The sequence below is a fragment of the Oryzias latipes genome, chromosome 15, assembly GCF_002234675.1.
Source record: "Oryzias latipes chromosome 15, ASM223467v1".
NCBI classification, from domain to species: Eukaryota; Metazoa; Chordata; class Actinopteri; order Beloniformes; family Adrianichthyidae; genus Oryzias; species Oryzias latipes.
In genome coordinates this window covers 9,083,262-9,105,287 of record NC_019873.2, presented here as the reverse complement: position 1 = coordinate 9,105,287, position 22,026 = coordinate 9,083,262, and the positions used below count along the sequence as shown (strand labels likewise).

The 22,026-nt window shown below is 38.7% G+C and overlaps 1 protein-coding gene and 1 long non-coding RNA gene across 2 annotated transcripts; one reads left to right on the top strand and one right to left on the bottom strand.

Moving 5' to 3' along the window:
• Window positions 1-3,859: 3,859 nt before the first annotated feature.
• On the top strand, window positions 3,860-7,949 carry LOC110014679. Its single transcript, XR_002874836.1, has 2 exons — window positions 3,860-6,696; window positions 6,781-7,949. It is a non-coding gene; the product is annotated as an uncharacterized LOC110014679 (long non-coding RNA).
• A 3,321-nt stretch (window positions 7,950-11,270) lies between these two features.
• LOC101169343 (cadherin-1) lies at window positions 11,271-19,356 on the bottom strand. The gene is made up of 7 exons (XM_004086173.4): window positions 19,190-19,356; window positions 16,700-16,798; window positions 16,405-16,560; window positions 14,938-15,082; window positions 14,287-14,459; window positions 13,933-14,061; window positions 11,271-11,746 (listed from the first exon to the last, which is right to left on the bottom strand). The coding sequence occupies exons 1-7, from the start codon at window positions 19,238-19,240 to the stop codon at window positions 11,729-11,731; spliced, it is 771 nt and encodes a 256-aa protein (XP_004086221.1). The 5' UTR covers window positions 19,241-19,356; the 3' UTR covers window positions 11,271-11,728.
• Between the last annotated feature and the right edge of the window lie 2,670 nt (window positions 19,357-22,026).

Sequence of the window (22,026 nt, the reverse complement as noted above, 5' to 3'; positions counted from 1 at the left end):
CGTTTTAATTATAGGATAATAGTCAGTACAGCAAAAATATGGTATCAATTGAACCGTTAATGCATTTAACATGTAATACTTTCTAAAGCGATACTTTCTTTTTTTCTTGCAAGACAACAAAATATTCTGACTTTAGAGATTGTATTTAGTTTTTGCTGTGGGCTTCGAAGTGTTTACACTGTAAACAGATTTTCGTGGGGGGAAAAAACAGATTTTCCTAAACTTCAACCTGGTTATGGGATCCAATGTTTGGGCTGAATTGTGTTCTATGATTTTAGATTACTCCTCCAAATCAGTAAAAGAAAAGGCAACAATGGAGCACATCCAGGATTTTCTGTGCATTTATCGTCCGTGGGTGGTCATTCTGTAACCCTTCACTAAATGTAAGTCTTTTCACAGCAGCAGTAGCTAATGTCAGGACACATTCTGATCAGTTTCCCATTAGATCTTGCTGCCCTGATATTTCTTAAAAATAAATAAGCTACAAATTGAAGAGTTACCTGAAAGATAAGACTGTTAGAGGGATGTGTGTTGCAGATCGGGGATAGGCTAGAATAAAGGGCTCATTTCCTGCTCTGGGATGTTTCAGCACATTCAGTTTACAGGAAAAGCTCCGCAGGGAAGACAGAGTGGAAGACTGTAGAGCTCATCCATATGTCTGCAGCTGACAGCAGCATTAAAGCACTTTCACTGTCCTTCAACATGGTGCTTCCTTTTAAAAGCCCATCATCAAGCTGCTTCCAGCCTTTTAGTTTCCATCAGCTCTTTGTTCTTAAGCAGCCTTCTGCTCAGAGTTCTCAGGAACACGGTCACGTGACCGCGGTGCCTTGACATGAAAAGATACACCTTTCTGGAAAAGTGCTGCGAGGAGAGATTAGAAATGAGACAAAGATTAGCCTTTGTTGTGCCAACAGGCCCAGTCATGTCTTCGCTCAAACATGTTCAGTTTGTGTTTCACTTTTAGAGCTGTGTTGATGTTGAAACTGTTTTTTACATTTATTGTTATTATATATTTGCTTTGCTTCATATTCCAATTTAGATTATGAGATGAATGCTTGTGTGACCTTCTACGGTGATATTCAAATGCAGACACAGTTTCATTTCACACCAAGCGATCTTCAAAAAGCAGGAAGCGTGCACAAATCACAAAGGCAATGGGAGTGCGATACCTGCTTTGAGCTGATGTTTTTTAAGATGCTGTGCAGAAGTTATTTCACTTTTGCTTTTGCAGTTGTGTGCTTTTTTTCCCATTTTCAATTCTTTAGAGCTTCAAAACAAATTGCAACCAAGGCACAACCCTAAATTAAATAAATGCAGAGGGCAGACCATTGTGAACTCAGAGCAGATTTGGAGATTTGCATGAGTAAACGTTCTGTCTGGCTCTCTGAAAAAAGGTACCAAATGAGTCTGTGTCCTCTCTTACTTCATGCATATGTTTGAAAAAATGTTGGTTTATCTCTAGATCCATCAGTTGGGCACGGTGGCACCTTTGCCCCTAGGTTCAAGTCCCGGCTGGGGGACCTGAAAAAGAACACCAATGGGGGACCTTTCTGTGTGGAGCTTGCATGTTCTCCCTATGCATGTGTGGATTTTCTCCAGGGACTCCGGCTTCCTTCCACCGTCCGAAAACACGTTTCATTAGTTAATCGGTGCTCACTAAAAAATGAGTGTGAAATGTGGCCTTGTGACAGACTGGCAACCTGTCCAGGATGTCCCCTGTCTTCACCCACAAGTGACCAAGATAGGCTTCAGCAGCCCCGTGAATGATTGAACTGTGCTGATGCATTGGCTCCTCCTCTTTTTATTAAGAACTGCAAAATGCTCTTGACCCACAGTTATCCATTCTCCCAGATGAATTGGTTCTGAGTCGCTGTAAGCTCATCACACACTGCGAACCTGAATGCAGTGAATAACAAAAAAACTAATACTAACAAAAAAGAAAATAAAGTTTAAATACAGAAATGTCAAAAAGCATGTTTTTATCTTGAAATTCTCACTTTCTTATCTGAAAAGGAAAATACGAAAAGGACATTAAACTAAAAATGGGTTCATGTCAATCTCAATTCAAGTTATCGTGTGTAATAAAATGAATGAATAAGTGAAACTTTATTATTTAATTGACACATTGCAACACTATTAGAAAAAATACAAACAGTAAAATTCTACAAAGGTTAAATGGAGACCAATGTGAATTTCCGCTAAAACAGGAAAATATATTATAAAATACATTTATTCATAAATAAAGCTGAACAAAATGAAAAAAATATGACAGTAATTATTGAGTTTGGAAAGTCATTAAAAAAACTGTTATTACATTTAGATCTAAAGCTGATCAGGTCATTTAAGGCTATCCAGCCCATATTGAAATTGCATGATTTTTAACTGAAAATGTGGTCCTCTCTCTATTGTGCAGTGTGAATGTGCAGCCACACCAGCAGTTTTGATTTGCACCAGAATTTGTTTCATCTGCAAGTTTGCTTTGTATGGCGGGTGTGAAAGCTCATCCGGACTCTGGTGCAGACCAAAATCTGAATCCTGGTGGCCCCCAGTGAGGGTCTTGGTCTTAACAGTGAATCAGACACATTTGGTTCACTTTAGGTGAGCCAAATGTGTCCATACCCTGTTGATTTGGAACAAATCTGAATACACCCACGGAAAATGTATGAATTTATTTATTAATTTTTGCTGTTCTTAAACAACTTGATGTACTGGCCTTTGTTTCAATTTGGTTTTTAATTAAAGAAGTGTGGAGCAGAGAAGTAGCTCTTTGGTTGAGGTAATTTTGGAAACCATGCAGCTCTGCTTCATGTAAATGGACTTCTTCTTCACAGAGTCACTGGAAATAGCTCAGCCTTTGTCATTCACATGAGCACCTTCAAAGACAGAGCTACAAAGCAGGTTTACATGGCAAAGTATTTAGCATTTTCTGGAAGAAACCAACCTCAGGAATTCAGATTTAAAGTCGAGTCTTCAATCACAAAAGCCAGGTCTTACCCTTCGCTTTACATTTAAAGCATCATACTCTAATTTCTTCAGTGCTTGTCAATGCACTTATTGGTCAATAGGGTGGATGTTCCCCTAACATTCCCACATCAAGTACGACCTTTTTTATGCTGTGAATGGACAATTAAAGCTCGTTTTCACAATTGAAACTACTGTGAACATTTACTGTTGACGACTTCAGAGCAGAAACTGTTCCTGCTAGACTGTGTTTCTGCAGTAACCTTACAGTTACACCACTGAAACAAACACTTCAATGGATTTCTGGGACATGATGTGATGCCCATCCCCCAACTACAATGTCTCACTCACTCAGGTATTTTAGTTAATCATTCATCCGAAAGTTTTATGATGTCAGACAACTGTTTGGCTTCTGAATGAGACAAGAACCAAAGCAGGTAGGAGACTTTTTTAGATTCAGTAAAAGTCGTGGTAGGCTTTTAAAATGGATCATATTAATTTCAAATAATACACTGACAGGCGTTTGTGTAATACTTTTTGAAATATCGTTCATAGCCATTTGTCCTGGGGGGTATTCCAGGAAGCATGTTTAAACTACCCTAAATTTAAGTCTGAACTCTGGCTGAAATCCGCCTGAACTTGCTTACTCTGGGTTATTCCAAAAGACCGGATATGAGTTGGCGTAATTACACTCGACTTGGGTTAATGCACGTGAACATCAAGTACATGAAGACATTCTCAATGGATCGCCGATTTACGGAGTCACCATGGAAACGCGTGGAAGTTAAAAAAGTTTATCTTTACAACATCCATATGTGGTCTTGTCACTCTCTCACGGTGGAAAAAGTATTATCTGAGCTTCTTCGTCCACTAAATCATCTTCAAATGGACACGCCATGCTGCTTCACCTCTCTGAAAACAATCTAACCTTCAACTAAACCTGCTCCAGAACAGGTTATGTTCAGAGAAGGAGTTACTATGGCAGCTTGACAAATCTCCATTTTTGGAACCGAAAGCTGAGGTTATCCGCTTCCTTAGCCTCAAACCTACCGTGGTAACCAGCATAACCTGGTTTCTGGAATACCCCCCAGGATAAAGAGGTGTCCCCAGGTCAGCAATGAGAAACACTCATAAACATAACTGGTGTCTGCCGTAGTGCTGTCAGTGAAGAACACCAGCCTAATCTTCCCTTCATGGCCACAAGTTAAAATGGATGCGCAAAATGGTTGAAAAAAAAAAAGGGAGGTTCACTTTCCAGCTCACTTTTGACTACAATATACCAGTAAAGTCACCAATACTGCAGAAGCCAACATAATTATTCTGGTAATCAGAACTATAATACAAACATTGACCTTAACAGTTGCTTGATTCTGCAAACAAAACCTTTGCTTGTACCTTTGCTTGACTTGATTGGGAAATTAACGAAGCTATTGTTTGTTCCAGGACTGTCTCATAATGATAGTAATAAATAAAACTTTATTTGTATAGCACCTGTCAAGGTTAAAATCCCAAAGTGCTTCACAGTAAAATATGGTAAAACACAATAAAACACAGTAAAAACAGTAAAACACAGAATACGAAAGTACATAAATATCTCAGTATTATTTGACTTGGTGGAAAACATGGTCTCAGTCATCCTGTTTTTAATCTTGAAGCTTCTATGGCTTTTTCTTATATCTGGTTGGACCTCTGGTAAATATACACATCCAGTCATGACAGTATCCATGAGGTTTATATTCACGTTCCTGCCTGGCTGACATTATTCCCACTACTTCCAGTAAAGTCACATGCTTTGCATGAAATCTGTTTCGGAAACATGATGACTGTTGTTGTGATGAAATTAGATTTCTCCTTCACTGTCACACCTTAAACTCCAGTGACACATGAGAGAATCTCATATGATCTTTCAACTGAACTTCCACTGAAAAACTTCCTGTTTTTTTTCTTACGCCTGCCATGACTCATGCTGCATGCTGCCTCAGTGGAGGAGGTAGGGGGTGGAGACCATGATACAACAGATCATGTGCTATGGAGGATCTAGACTTCTTTTGTTTTAATTACAGTGTTGGAAAAGAAACAAATGTGTCTCAATTTAGAATAATACTCACTTTTTTATATATATAAATGTTACTTGCCATTCCTGTTGACCGAAAACAAGAAAAAGTGAGACATTCTGTGACCGACACTCACAAAGAGATGTAAAGATTACACCATTCAGTCAGTTTGGAGGATTCTGAGCAGATGACCTGCATTTTTTCTAAATTGTTGGTTTCTGTTTACAAACCTTTGATCGTTGCTCCCACCTTTTCTATTTATTCTGGTGTAGATCAGCAGCTGTCATTCAGGTTGTCTCCCTGCTTTTGCTGTAAAGGTAATAATGGATCACCCACGTGTCTGACAGTTGATGGGAGATTGTAATGTAAGACAAACTTCTTTTCTTAGGGGCTTTCTCACACTGGCTAATGTTGTTTGGTCCATACTTGTATGTGACTATTTACTTAGTCAAACGTCTCCCTGCCAAGCCCTTACACTGTTCAATAAAATATAGGTCCGACCCTGCACTGTTACAAACACTAAACACAGGAAGTGGTTACAATCTTTAATGAATATGTATTATAGAAAGACACAATAACAGAGGTTTTTATTTGTAACACGGAGCCAACAAATCATTTTATTATAGGACATCTACGTTCATCTGTCCTCTTCCTCGCATGTGGGACCGGGTCGTGGGGCAGCAGTCTAGGCAAAGATATCCAGTCTTCCCTCTCCGCAGCCCGAGGCGTTCCCAGGGTGGTCAAAAGACGTAGTCCTGGGTCTTCCCTGAGGCTTACACCCATTAGGACAAGTCTAGAACACCTCCCAGTGAAGGCGTTCAGGAGGCTTTCGGACCAGATGACCAAACCACCTCAACTGGCTCCTGTCGATGTGGAGGAGCAGTGTGTCTACTCAGAGCTTCTCACCTTATCTCCAAGGGAACGCCAAGCCACCCTACAGAGGAAGCTCATTTCGGCCGCTTGTACACATCTGCATTGTTTTTTCTATAGTTTCAATCTTGAAGGCAATAAGGCAATAAACTGTTCTCCGTTGATTCAAGGTACTTTACTTACTACACAAACTGTTTGGTGCTCTTCAGGAAAACATTTAACAATGATATTCTTTAACAAAAATATTCATGAGTGAAGATGTCCCCATGGCTGCCCTCTTGGTTGTACAATCAGTAACAAAAAAAATCTCAGCAACTCAGAAAATAAAGTGCAATTTGTGCAACTATGCTTTTCATAAAAACAGGACTTTCCACTATTATTCTGATAAAGTATTAACTTTTAATTATGTGGAAATGTTTTATTTCTGGATTTATATCTGTTAATATAATTTTATCCACAACTTCTTGGAACCAACAGAGGGGGAGCGTTCTTGTTTTTGTCATTTTGTGTGGTCAGTCACGGTGTAAGTTTCCCTTTAATTCAGGTTTTTTCTTTCTGAAAGCTGTTGCAGTTCATCATTTGACCACAGAGTCCCACAAACAATTCTGAAAACTTTAAAAATGAAATAAATAAAAGGCCTCTCTGCTTCTGCTGTGATGGACGCTGCAAGATCTCTGGGGTCTTCCAGCTAACTCTACTTGTGCCGTCATGTTGTAGGAGAGCTCTAGGGTGACTGAGTCTCAGGAATTTCTCAACAAACCCCCCCTCCTGCCCCTTTATCCCTGACAGGGCAACGTCTGGCTGAGGACAGGTCCTGTCTGCTTTTTATCTCTACCAAATCTTTAGACCACACCCTCCATCTTAACCTGTGTTTATCCTTGTGTGTGTTTAACAGCCACCCCATTGTTATGTGCCAGTTGGTCGAGGTGTGGCTCTTCTGCTGAATTACACTCATGGACATCAGTAAATGACAAGATTATATCAACCATGAATGAAACAGAGGAGGAGACATCGTCTTTGGGTGAATGTGTGTAAATGCGGTTCCAGTTTGAAAATGAAATAAAACTGAAACTGCATTTGTCTATCAAGATTACGATGCACCTGGTTTTTCCCCAATTCCCCATCAACACCTGGGGCCACAGAACAAACAGAGCAGCAGAGTTCAGCTATACAGATAGAAAGACCAAAACCAGTTTTTCAGGAAGCAGTGGTTCATCAGATGTGGCTAAAAAAACCTCAGTCTCAGCTCACACGGAGCTCACAGCACAACACTCGTCGAGTATCACAACTACGTGGACACAAATTAGCACATATCAAAGAATTTCAGTTTTTGGTGCTTGAACAAGACACTCGAACAAACTGTGTGGCTGTGTACAGAAGGAAGCTGATAAGCTGACGGCAAACACAACAAGTCAGTTCCAGGAAGAACCATTCACACAGGGAGGGGGGGAGGGGAAGGCCGCTCGTTCTGTTTCAATGGTTAAGACTTTGCTTTCAGTTTTGTGTTTTTATAGAGACGTTATGGAGATTATGGAGGTCAGGAGGAACGAGTGGAAGCAGGAAGAAAAGGAAGGAGTTGAATTGTTGGATCAGAGACATCGCAATAGCCTAAAGGATGGTTTATCTTTTGAGATATTTTAAAAACCTTCCCAGTGTTTATTTAAGTATCATTATGCAGTTTTTAGCCAAAATAACAAAACATTGTTTTTTAGGACACAGTTTCTACGGAGCAGCAGTAGTTCATTAAAAATTTACCTCTCAGTTGCGGTGTGCAGCAAGCCCACCCCGACTTCCCGTCATACACCTGCTTAGACACTAGCTTGCATTACCTTAAACCCCCAATCTAACATCTTGGTGTTGTGGCAAGCAATGTTGGATCTATCCTAGCGTACATTTTGAAGACAGGAAAAACCAAGAGGTGTTTAATCTAGTCTTCCTCTATTGGATGCATCTGAATGGAGCAGTACAGGGTGCTTGTGTGTATTTCTGTCACAGATAAAGGTACCTTTTTTCATCTGATTCTGATTCACAACAATTTGAATAAAGAAATACTCAGAAAAACAATTTTGAGCTTAACTTTCTTTATACTTTTTTTTTCATCATCAGTAAAATGCCACACAAACATGTTAAAAACACTATTTTCATGGAGTGGGTTCGTAAGTCAAGTTTTGCTGCATGTTCTGAGTTTGAAGGCTCAGAAGTCAATGAAAACCCTGTTCTGTCACCTCGCTCTACATAGCAGGCAGGTGAAAACATGCTCCACAAAGGAGAAGAGACTTTAGTAAAAAGGCAAACTGGTTGATTGCAAAACAGTAAAAAATTCCCAACATTAGTTGTTATGCAACGAAAAGAAATGTGAGGTTAAAACAAGTTTAAAAAGATTTGTTTTCTTACAGGAATTTTACTTCTTTGTCGTCTTTGCAACAAGATCGGCGTCTTTAAGAAAGAGGGCGTTTCCACTGCGAGCTGCAGCCTGATCCTCTGGAGGATCAGATGTCACCTGGTGCACGTTGCACAACAAACATGAAGCTCGCCTCACTGCACTTCTCCACAAAGTGTCAAACGCTAACTATTCTCAGAAAAAAAAGTGTGAACGGTCACGCACATTAAGCTGCTGATTCATGATGACAGACGGGTTTTCTCCAAGCTGCTGTTGTGGTTTTGGAGAAGGATCGGTGCATCACATTAACTGATGACAGAAATCCACAAACTGAGGTTTTGGTTGGGTCAGCTGAGGACCCTTACAGTCAGGTGGAGGAATGTATTTTAACTGTGTTTAAGTCGTTTTTCTTTTTCACATATTTGAAAGTTCTTTTTTGAGATAAAAAAAAATAAAATTAGCCAAAGTTATTAAAAAAAATTTTTACAGTCACATTTATTGGAGAGCTCAAAATGTCTATATAGGTTTACTTCCATTCTTATAGATTTTATTCCAATTATTTTAACTGCGGGTACTTCTACGTAAACAGGTATGAAACCAAATCAACAGCTTTGGCTCTAAACATTAAATGTACAAAAATCCTTTTTTATTATTATTCTTACATGATAGTTCTGATGCAAATAGCCCAAACAAACTGAAAACAAGAGTTGCTCAGTTTTTCAGTCAAGAGCTGCACAACTGCAGGAGAGCAGGCTTAGTTAATAGATGAATTTGAAAAAGATAAACCCGATAGAGCAACAAAAAAAGGTGACACAACAGAGCAGATTACCCTAAAACCAAACACTGAGTGTCATTAACTAAATGAAGATCAGCTGTGGATGATCAACCTGAACCTGGTGAGACTGACAAGAAAAACAGAACATGACAAAAAAAAGACCACAAACCCCAGGCACAGAATTCTAAAGGTTTTCAGTCTTTTAATGTTTGGTTGATGACATCAGCAAACACAACATCTTCCACCTCTATGATCTCATAATTTTCACACAAATGACAAAAAACAGGTTTAGGTGCAACTTGTGAAGAACTGCAGGAACATTCAGAACATTCTTCTGTTTTGGAATGTTCTGCATAAAGCGACTCTATTACTGGGATGTTTGAACTTTGTTGGACCAAACCAACCAACTGTGGCTCCCTAAAACAGGGGTCTGCAACCTTCAACACTAAAAGAGCCATTTGGGTTGATTCTGCTGTGACTAAAACCCAAAAGTAAAGTTTTGCTGTACCTTTTAGAAAAATACATAACTGCCTTGTATTTATGTTACTTTTAAGCTAAATACAAACGAACCATTATTATTATTGGCAAGAATAAAACCAGACATTCATCCAGTTTCTAAACCTGCTAAATCCATTTGTGGTCATAGGGTTGCTGGAGTTACTGTTAGGCAAAGGCAGGGCTCTTCCTGCAGAACCAGTCGTTGCTAATCAGTTGTAGAGACAAAAACAGTAGTTCATCAGAAATTCACCTCTGAGTTGTGGGCATCCCACTTTCTGTCATCCATCTGTTTATGTGCTCTCCCACTAGCTCACACCCCCAACGTAACATTAGTGTTGAAATAAAAATGTAGAGAAATATTGGAGCACTCTATTCGCACAGTTTAGAGTCAGATTCCAGCTCAGATGAGGAAAACAAAGATGTACATGGATCTAGTCGCCCATAAGTGGATATATCAGAATGGAGAGGAGCATGGAGCTTGTCCCACATCCCTGCCAAAGGCTTTTTTTGGTCTGCTCCTAATTCACAACTATTGAAATAAAAAAAAAATACTCAAAAAAGCAATTTTGAACCTAATTTTTTTTTATTTGTCCTCCATCATCAGAAGAAATGTCACAAGAACAAGTTAAAAAGACCAAAAACACAATTTTCATTGGAGTGGGTCTGTGTGTGTTCACCCACCAAATCAGGAGGTGGCCCTGTGACAACCTGAACCTAAATATGAACTTTTTCCGATTGAACTCAGAACTTTCAAAGCAGAAAACTTTAAAACAAGAACTTGATTTAAGACAATGTTTATTTGGGTTTGCATCTATAGACAGAGCTTCCTTATTCTGAGAGCTTCTAGAACTAAAGTTTGAGGTCTTTTTTTTGTTTGGTGTTTTTTTGCATTAATCAATCAGCCATCTTGAATACTGTTTGAGATCTATAAAGTATTAGCAATAAATGCACACTAGGTTTGACAAATACACCAGACACAAATACACACAAAAAGCTTTAGCAGAAAACACTGAATCAGAAATCTTCAATTCAAAGTGGATGTTCAGCTTAAGCTTGAAACCCAGATCCCTTTGTCCCGATACCTTTGCTCCCAGCTTCCCAGCAACACTTTTGATGCATATGGCCTTACAATGATGCCAGCTTTGTAGACACAAGCCTTAAACAGAAAGTGAAGAGTTGTTTTTTAGTTCCAGCCAAGCTTTCTTTGTTATTAATGCTCATTTGGGCAACAGCGCAACCAAATGAGAAGCAGGTGCAACTGCAGAGGATTCACTCAAAAATGTAATGCAGCAAGAATTGAATAAAAGTTGGGATGTAAAAGTAACACAGAAATCAGATTATGTCTCCATCTGCTGGCAATTCTGTTTATGCCACCCTGTTTAATCCGGTAGAGAAGCAGGATTCCTTTCACTGACCAAAGCACATTTTGCAAATAATCACAATATCATGTGATGTTTTTTATCCATTCAATTATGAAGCCGTGTTTTCAAAGTAAAAGCTTGTGACAAGTGTGTTTCAAGTGGCTTTAGGTCTGTTAATGGTTTCTACATAAAAAGAGAAATCCTATCCATTTTTTGAGGGTCATGGGGTTGCTGGAGCCTATCCCAGCCACAGCTGGCACAGGGTACACCCTGAGCAGGTTGCCAGTCCATTGCAAGGCGACACAGGTCAAATCTTCATCCTTCATTGTCCTCGATTGATGTCAAAATGCAAATGTTTTTGAAGAAACAGGTTAAAGCAGATCAATGTTTATTGACAGCACATCAGCAACCAAAAAGTTTCAGATTTAAGATTTGATATATTCATAAATGTAGACATGTTACTCCACCAAAAACCCAAATATTAATAATAATGTGATTCCACTATTTATGCCCCACCAACATTTTATTTGATATGTGAAAGAGAACAGCACTGATTAGAAACAGCAAAGACAGATCAACCTTCAAAAGCATAAAGCTCCAAAGACAAAAATGAACTTTCAATCAGTTGCATCACAGACATGCGCTTTAGGTATACTGCAGCTGCACGGTGAGGGGTTGGTTCATCTGGTGGAATGAAATAAAAGATAAGGAGGAGAACTCAAGAGAAGACCACCGAATCTGTTGGATTCTGTGGTTTACTTGCTGTCCATTAGCAAGTAAACGGAAATCTTTTTTTCCCACCATAGCCAATCCAGTTCTCTTTGCTGGGTCACGGATCAGTCTTTGCCTTCCAGAAAAAAAAGGAAAAAAAGGTTACAAATATACACACCAGAACAATAACAGGATCACTATAAGAAAACCTGGACTTGGCTGATGCTAATTTTAGTTTCACCAAAACCAAGTAAAGGCTACAGACAACAACATTTTGCATGTGCATGAAACAATTTTTAAACATTTAATGATAACTTTTTTTTATTCTTCAACACACGCACGCATTCACACACACACACACACACACACACATTTCCATTTCAATTCAGACATAAGTGACACTGAGGACGTATTCTTGTGTTTTTCCAGCATATCCTGCTCGGACATGTTTTAATTGAAATGATTCAGACATGAGTAATGCAATGATGAACCTTGCAGACACACCAGCCCTTGAGGCCTAGAGTTCTCCTCCTCTATACTAGCTGGAGCCTCAGAAGGCCCAAGACCCTTCTCTATTTTGTTATTTTCACTTAGACATAGAAAGATCACAACAGTTAACACACATTTTATTTTAATTAGTTTATTAGGGCAACAAGAGTCATCTTCTGTACCGTGTCCACTTAGTAATTTGTGTTCTGGTTTCCTTAGTTTTATTCATAATTCTTTTATTTTTACTTTTTTTAATTTATAATTTTGGTTTATATAGGTAGCGGATTTTATTATGATAAATATCATATTTGTTGGAAGCTAGTTTCTTTATATGATAAAGAATATAATTACTCATGTGAAAAATAATGAACTGGTCTCCCTCTTCTGAGCCTGGTAAACTTTATTCCTGCTCCCATTTGATCTATTTATGTGGTGGCTCTTTCACACCAATCTAGTCTCAATTTCAGTCTGAACTTGCTTAGAGCTAAGTGTCAATAAAAAGTGGTTACTTTTCCTACAGGAAAGTAATCCCATATAGTCTTATTGTGTTGATCTCAGCTGTATACTGAAGGAGGTGATCCTGCTAAATACCTGCACGCTCTCACCATGGACCTGGTTACTGTGAGGGAACCTTGTGATTTCAGTCCAGCTAAACTCACAAACCTTGTTTTAAAACTTTCCTTTCCTCTTTGTCTTTGTCACCTTGGGCCAGTGTGCCCCAAACTGCATAGCTCATAGTATCATTCAAGATCTCTGTTATAATAGTTTACATCTTATCAGCAACAAAATGTTGTCAGGAACAGGAGGTGGTGGAGGACACAAAATGTAGGAGACCGGGCTTAATGGCAGAAACTTAGAGATTTAATAAACTTAAACGTAAAAAAAAAACAGAAACAAAAAGTAAGTGACAGCACAGATGACCTAATAAAGACGTAATGAAAACCAGACACTTAATTAGACTGAGGGTGGTTAACTAAATGAAGACCCCTCCATCATAATGAACTTGAAATTGGCGTGACTGACAAAGGGGAACTCAGAACACGATCAAAAACAACTTAAAAACCCATCCAAACCACAAAATCCCTTACAAATCTATCAACATTGTAAACATCTTTTCTTAACACACAACCTCATCAATGAGTAGAATGTGTGAACAAGCATACATCTTCAACCAGAGTACCCAACAAAGTCAGAAAAGTAGCTGGTGGCTGACCTAGAAGTCACGCAATGATGCCATTACCTAATTTGTATATAATATAAATACTCTGTTGAGGAATAAAGAATAACAGCGTGGCATTGGTCCATCTCTGTTGAACATCACGACTGTAAGTGGAATTACCCTCAAATAGAAATGGAGCCGAGTGTTTGTGTTTTAAACAATAAGCATCTGGTGATGCTAAGTCCGGTCAAAAGTGGGAAGAACTGTGACATCGCATATACTGTGTGTAATACTGTCACTCGCTGCTGTGTCATTTGGGGGCAGACTACCCCACTGGCCACCCTAGAGTGCTCTGGGGTGGTCAGAGCTTCGTATCAGCACCCACTAGGAACAGAAATCACTGATCAGTGCATGCCTCACATTTCGGACTCAAAACTCCAGAAAAATGTCTCCTGTGACTTCAAGAGTTATTTATGAAAGAATAAATTGTAAATGGACCCTGGAATGTTGCTAAATAAAATAACCCCTTTGCAAGTTAGCAACAATGCCTAAAACACAACATAAAAAGCATATCCTTTCAATAGCTGTCACACGAATCACCCAAAAGATCAGAGAAATCATTCTGAATGGACTCTTCTTCAACAAACATACAGTCATGTTGGTGGTGTACTTACAGAGATCTGATCAATCACAGGAACACTTTCATCATTTTTAGTCACATTGAGAACAACTTTAGCTCTTCCAGTCAATCCATGTCCTCTCATGTCTGCAGCTTGTACCTCCAGAGTGTACTGAGGATATTTCTGTTGGGACACATATATAAACTGAGTATCAGGAAGGGGGTTAAAGATCACCTTAAGGGTCTTGTGTCTGTCTTTATGATTTTCTTTCTTTGAAACCATAGAGCTCAACAAAAAGGCATTTTTTTCTGCCAAAATGAATAAAAAACAAAAACAGATTAAAAAACATCTGTTGATGTAGAGGAGTTTTTTTTCAGTCAGGCAGAACTATTTCTTGGAGAATCTTACCTGACTGTCCAGCCCTGCAGCCCCCACAGTAATGACCCCAGTGTCTGGGTTGATAGTGAACAAAGAGGAATTGGGCTTCTGTGGATCCTGACTCTGGATACTGTATTTGATGATTGAGTTGTCAGAACCAGGTTCGTCAAGATCTGTGGCATTAACCTGAATCACTTCAGTACCTGGACAGAGGAACATCACACAACTTAATACATAAAGGATATGCTCAAGTTCTGTCCCTATAAAAGACTGCATAAACCTATTATGGGCGGCAGTGGCTCAGACAGTTGAGCAGGTTGTCCAATGATTGAAGGGTCAGCGGTTCGAACCCCACTCCCCCCAGTCAACTGTCGTTGTGTCCTTGGGCAAGACACTTCACCCTCCTAGCCTCTGGTGTGTGAATGTGTATGGATGGTCAGGAGGCCGTAGGTGCGAACTGGCAGCCACGCCTCTGTCAGTCTGCCCCAGGGCAGCTGTGGCTGCATTAGTAGTTTACCATCACCAAGTATGAATGAGGAGTGAATGAATAATGAACACATTATAAGTGCTTTGAGGGTCTGGAAAAGCGCAGATAAATCTAATCCATTATGAAAATGATTAAATATTTTCTTTCTCTGACTGGTTCATGAAATGAATACTTTACAAAACTCCAGACAGTACCTATTGGTGAGGACTCAAAAACTTCTCCAGCAAAGATGTCTTCAGTAAAAACAGGCTTGTTGTCGTTTATGTCGATTACATTGATGACAATCTCTATGGGTTCCTCTGCAGCTGATCCATCCTCAACCACAGCATGAATCAGCAACTGCACACATACACAATTACATGTTCTCTGTCGTCTATGCAAAAGGAGCTGAATTTCCAAAAGAAAATGCAGGTTAAAAGCTATATTGCAGAATGAAAATGAAACTTGAAGGGTAATAATTGGCAATAAATAAATAAATAAATGATCAATGCTGACCATAAATGAAGTGAATACTGCAAAATAACAAAAAAAAAAAAATATGTTTGTGAAAAATGCCACAGCCGGAAAAACGAACCAGCAAAATTGTGTACCACAGTTAATGTGTCAAGCTATGACACCAACAACCAGGTACAGTGGATGGGACATATACCAGCTCTCTTTGATCACTTAGTGTTGCAGCGACTCTACGGCTCTGCTTATCCCTGGCACCCATTGGGATTTAAAAGGAAAGTAAAAAGTAAAGCTAACATCTTGACACAAAATACATTTTTGAAAGAAAAACAACAAAATGCCTATGTATATATTTTTTATTGGGACTGATTTAACATTCTAGACGTGAGGGAGCTGCGTTTGTAAAAGTTGAAAACTTTTTTCCTCCATCGACCGGCACAGCGTATGACGTCACGCCAGAGTGGGGGAGATTGTTGAAAAGTAATCAAAGTTTGAAGTCAATTTGTGAAAATAACGTATATTGCTTTATCACAAGACTAAAACGTCTTGTAGTCCAAAGCCTTGTGAGTATTTTAACGTTTTAATGGTGTCTCTCGCTGAAAGAATGCCAAAATAAGAAGCTCCAAAACAGGGTGAACTTTGGTGAAAATGTTAGAAGCCTCTCCCATTGAAACTCATTATAAGGATGAAATGACCACAAAGTTTAAAGATTTATAGTTCAAAAACTAAAACATATTTGAAAAATCTGAAAGAATTAGACTCAGTTTAAAGTCTTCTGAATAATTTATAGTTTGAATGGTGTCACTAGCTAAAGGTATGTTGAAGTTATAATGGTTGAAAGAAGCAAAGGATTTCAAGGATTCCCCATGTGTCTCAATGGAGGCAAAAATTCTGGAAATCCTGGAATATCTTGAAAAGTTCAAGGGTTTGACCAAAGGTCATAGCTGGAAAAAGCTGAAAGAGCTGAACATTTTAATAGTTGAATGGTTAAAATAGGTATAAATTGTAGAAGGAGTTGAGTGCCAAAGAATGGCGGAAGATACAAAAATAAAGAAAGACAGACAGAGAAACAGGAAAACTATGGATTGAATGCTATATAAAGCATTCAGCCCATTAATAAATTCAAGGTTAAACTTTTCGTTTTCAACTTGTTAAAGAGGTGGATCACTGTTAAGGCAGATGCTGTCATGAATCAATGATACAATGCTTACTTTGTAGAAGTCTTGTTTCTCTCTGTCGAGGCGTTGGGTGACATACAGATCACCAGTGTCCTTCTGCACTATAAAGATGTGGAGAGGATCCTGATCAGCTCCAGGACCGGTGATGCTGTAGGACAACGTCTTTGACTGATCTTTACTGGCTCGAACCTGAACAAAACGCCCAAAATGTAAACAAAAAAGAAAGATAAATAAACATTTAAAGATGAAGTTAACTTTAAAGATACTGAGTAGTAATAATAATGGAAGTAATTGTATGTGTTGGATTAAACTTCAAAAACATTCTTACTTGAGCAATTTTTTGTGGAAAGGGCCCATTACTGTTTTCAGGAATATTTAAGGGTGGGATGACCCAATCTCTCTTCCTCCTCCTCAGCCCCTCAGCAGACTTGATGGCACAAACAATGAAGAAAGAAAGTAAAGACTAAATCAATGTGTCAGTAGTTTACTAAATATTGACTTTCACATGAAAAACTGAGACACTTTGATCACTTGGATCTGTGTTTTTGACTCTAGTTTCACCTCACACTGATGAAGTCAAAAACTCAATTACCGTATTTTCATGACCATAGTCCGCACTGGGTTATAGGGTGCAGTCTCAGTTAGGGGTGCTTTTTCTGTATGTAACACATACAAAAGGCGCAAGGGGTTTTAAGGCGCGGGCACGTTAAAAACACGCACGCTAGTGTGTGTTTAAAAAAGGCAGCGGGAGGAAAACTGAATTGGTTGTGAAGTATTTTTTTAGTCATCAATCAGCATCCAAAAATCCATCAAAGTCCTCATCTTCTGCATCTGAAATGAACAACTGGGCTAAATTTCTATCAAAAACGCCAGGTTCCCCTTTATCACTGTCAGAATCCGTCTCGTTGCCGTGCCGCTCCTCATGAATGACGCAGGCTTTGGCAAAAGTTCGAAGAACAGTGGAAGCAGACATGTTAGCCCAAGCATTTACAAGCCATTCACAAAGTGTGGCGTAACTCGCTCAGCGCTGCCTCCCAGTCTTAATGAAAGACTAAGACTTAGTAAAAGGAGCGGAAGATGGACATTTCATTGCAATCATCTGGAAGCTGCTGCGCCACCGTGGTCCTTGCCCCGATGAAAAGATGACGACGTTTCACAAAACGAATCGACTAACATAGACCTCAATGAAAATGTTCAATTTTCATTTCCACTGCAAGCATTACTGCCTTCAATCGAATGGTGACCGTAGAGACGCAGACTATTTGTTACGTGATGCGGCGCATGTAACAAATAGTCCGTTTTTTGTGAGAAAAGCGATCCAAATCGGAAAAAAAAGAATAATTTTAGGACTAAAAACTGGTTAATATGGATTGCTTTGTAAGTGACCATAGTATAAGTTGGTTAATGGCCTTCAAAGTGTGCGTTATAACTTTTTAACGCACTTCGCGGAAGCAACCGTCCTCCGCATCGCGTCAGACAGTTCAGGCTTCCACGGGGTGCGTTAAAAAGTAATAACGCACACTTCGTTGGTCATTACCCTTAAGTATGTACCACCTAGGTAGGGCGACAGTGGCTCAGGTGGTTGAGCGGGTCGTCCATTGATCGAAGGGTCAGCGGTTCGATTCCTGCTCCCACCAGCCAAATGTCGTTGTGTCCTTTGGCAAGACACTTTACCTTCCTTGCCTCTAGTGTAGCTCCACTGGTGTGTGAATGTGTATGAATGATCCCGGTGATGGTCAGAGGGGCCGTAGGCGCGAACTGGCAGCCACGCCTCTGTCAGTCTGCCCCAGGGCAGCAATGGCTACAACAGTAGTTTACCATCACCAAGTATGAATGAGGAGTGAATGAATAATGGACACAATGTAAGCGCCTTGAGTGTCTTGAAAAGCGCAGAAAAATCCAATCCATTATTATTATTATTAACCAAATAGTACCACATAAAAACACAGTAAGTACCATGTAAGTACGGAGTAGACACAAAAAAGTACCCAGTAAATTCCATAAAAAGTACCATGTAAATACCCTGAAAGTACCCAGTGGTTACACAATAAGTACCATGTAAATACCACTTAAGTACACTGTGAGTACTGTACTTTAAAAGAAAGCGTTACCTGATTTTGTTGTGGCTCTTCATTTCAAGGTTATGACTACAGCAGGCATTCTCATGCTGTTGACTGTGTTGTGCAATTTTTCCACCATCCAACTTGTTCTAACAGCTTGGACTTTAGAAACACAACTTTTGTTTGGGTTTCCAAAAATGGGAACTCAGTAAACTATGTGTTAAATAAAAAGTGTTGTGGTTCTTTCCTTTTTAAAATGTAATATTGTGGTCATTTTTCTTTTTCTGCCAAGTCTGAAAGCAAATTGTTGTAATTAAAACGAAGGAAGAGTTAGAATAAACAGTTAGTCCTCAAAGAGTTTGGATTAAAGATATTAGAGGCTAGAACACTTTTTTTTTACCTTAGACTTCTAATTTTTCTAATGTTACACATGATTATTGCATACTTTTCTTTCATTTAGTGTTTTTTAAAAGGAAAACAATGTATGCATCTGCATGCCACAGAAGTGCATTACTCCCACATAAAAAGACGTACATAAATATCAATGTTTGGGAAAAAAATACAACATTTATCAAAGGAACATTCCAAGCAACCTACTGACAAATGAAGAAGTTCATGAAAGTTTGACTTGAAACGGTTTAATGAAATGGTTTCATTGAAATACCATAAGAGTCCACTTTTTCTTCTTCTTCTTCTGCCAATACAGAAGTAGCTGACACATTTTAATGTAAATTAATAATTTGATGCATTAACCTCACCTGAACACCAATTATCAAAGCTCCCAAAATCATGAACCAAACAGTCCTCATCTTTGCAAGTATTCCTCCTAAGAAAGTTTAAAACAGCATCCAAAAGGTTTTGGGGAAAGGTTTGCAGTGACTGCCAGTTAAGAGCTCTGCAACTGACTGCAGGAAAATCCATACTGCTGTCAGAGCCGCATGTGTGCATGTTGCAATATTGCTTTCTCAACATGCCTGCACTTTAAAAAGAAAAACGTTGATCCAACTTAAATGAATCAATTCAATAGGTAACACCTAATTGCCATATGTTTATTCAACTTAAATATTTATGGCTATCCAACTCAATTTAATAAGTTGATCTAACTTAAATTAAATAATATTATTTATACAAATTAAATTGACACATCTTCTAAAGTTTCAATCACTAGCCTTGTAATTTTCATATCAAAAACCTGAATGTCCCCACAATGTTTCGCATTACATGGCAGGAACTCAAATGTCAGGTACTGTTCTCAATAACAGCAAACCCTCTTTTGTTCCGCACAAGGGGGTTGGTCATCATTCTCTAACAAACTCTAACTCATGGTGCAGGAAGAAATAAACATAACAGTTTAAATTACTAGGTAAAACAGTAGGACAACAAAACCTATGGACAAAAACTCACACTTAAACCCCAATCTGCCCAGATAGGCAAAGAAAATGGTTTCCCATAATTCCTTGCGCTGCTTTAAGTTATGACGTCATGACGCATTGACAGCTTCACACCAAAGTTACACCAACTTAATTGAATTAAGTTGATTGAAAGTTAAATAACTATGTCAGACAACTACTGTTATTTTTAAGTTGAATTAACAAAAAAAAAAAATGTTTTTTTTTTCCCCCACCAAACTAAATAAGTTAGAACAATGTAAAAAAGTGGATCTTTCCAACTACAGCCCAAATACTCTTTTTAGAGTGTGAGGAAACACCCACATGGGAGGACATCTGAACAAGGTGCACACGAAATCTGTGCTTATACAGTTTTGAACACACGAACTGGCAACTGCTATAAGGAAAAAACACTCTAGGCTACTTCAAGAGAAGATCTAGAAGTTTGTATGAATTAAAAAAAAAAATCACAGGCTGTGTCCGCACCTACCCTAATCCCTAACTACTAAAACCCCATATAATGCGGCACTATATAGTTCCCCTCATTTTCAAAGCAATTCGGACACCCATGCTCATTACTTTTCTTTTCTAGGTGTTGTTCATATGGCGCTTGACAAGTAAACAAAGTGGCGCATTACCGCCACCACCTGGTCTGGAGAAGAACTAGTTCTATTTAAGGCGGATTATGACACCTATTTTCCAAAGTAAAAACCTAATAAATATGAGAATTTTACAGAGACTATTTATGAATCTGTTGTGTCATGGAAAACGTGGCTGATTTTTAAATAATAAAATTACAAACACATTGGTGTAGATTTAATTTATTTGTTCAGAAATAGACCGCCAAGTTATTAGTCCATGGCAATGTTTATTTTTTATTTTTGTGCCGCTGAATGATTTACGGGCCCGTGCGAGGAGGCATTTTTTTCTGTAGTTTTCTCTTCTACCTTACAGAAAATAGCTTTGAATATAAATCTGTCTGTGTTCCTGTTGGCAATAATTCAACTGTTTTTCATGAGATCGAAAACAAGCAGATATGCAGCATCACAGGGCGGCATGGAGAAGCAGATGTCTCAGAAGATTTCCTCTGGATGTCCTGGCCAGACATGAACAACTTGTGAGTTACACTTAAAGTTTGTTTTTTTTAGTTAAACTTAAGCATTTGTTACTAATTGTGCTCTAGGTTACACAATCTGCTGGGTAAGAGTTTACCATTTTTTTTCAACACTGCATTACAAATTGTATAGTCTAAATACTATTGAAACTGTTTTATTACATTACTGTTATAATATGTTTGTTTTGCTTTTAACTCCAACCTAGATCATTGAACAATGACCTTTTGAACTTTGTGCAATCACACTTGGTGATATGTGTGTCTATACAACCGTGGCTTGCAAAAGACGGGAAAGCAGAAATGATACTCCTGCTTGCAGCAGCCATTGGTAAGTGACCTCTGAAAAACATGAAGTGTGCCCCATGCCACTGGGTCAGCGGCAGAGCACCCCTCATAAAGGCCATTAGTATTGCCAAAGTTTCTGTGCAGGTGGTTTTTCTTGTTTGCATTGTGATTATGTGTTCCTCCTCCCTTAGAATTGCAATGCATGATGTAACCAGGGACTGCCCTTTGTTCAATCTATATGGAGAGCAGACATAATGAACTCAGAGCAGATGGGAGAATTGTTTGAGTGAATTGTCCGTCTGGCTCTCCGGTAAAAGGTACCAACTGAGTCTGTGTCCTTTCTTTCTTCTTGCATATGTTTGAGAAATGTTGACTTATCTCTAGATCTAACAATTACATGAAACACTTGTGAGTTCAAAGTTTTGTATTTTTTTTTCAGAGTCAAACCATATAACTTGTTTTAAACAAAAATACTTTCATTATTATAAATTAATATAAAAATCCGAAAACTCACCTAAAAAAACAAGAGATTTTCCAGCATTCAAAAATACTTGATAAAATAAAATGTAAGAAATCAGAATAAATAGAAACATTCCAAAAATCAGAACCGCTGCTTTCAAGCATAAACCATCACTAATGGAAACCCATTCAATGAAGCTCTCCACACTATCATCCAGATAATCCAAAACCCAAAACTTACCATCCACTATCCCTGGTCTGGTGGCTCACCAAGCCTTCTACTTAATAGCAGAGTTTGCACTGTAAAATGAAACTGATGGCAGCTCACTGTGCAACATGGAGTTGAAAC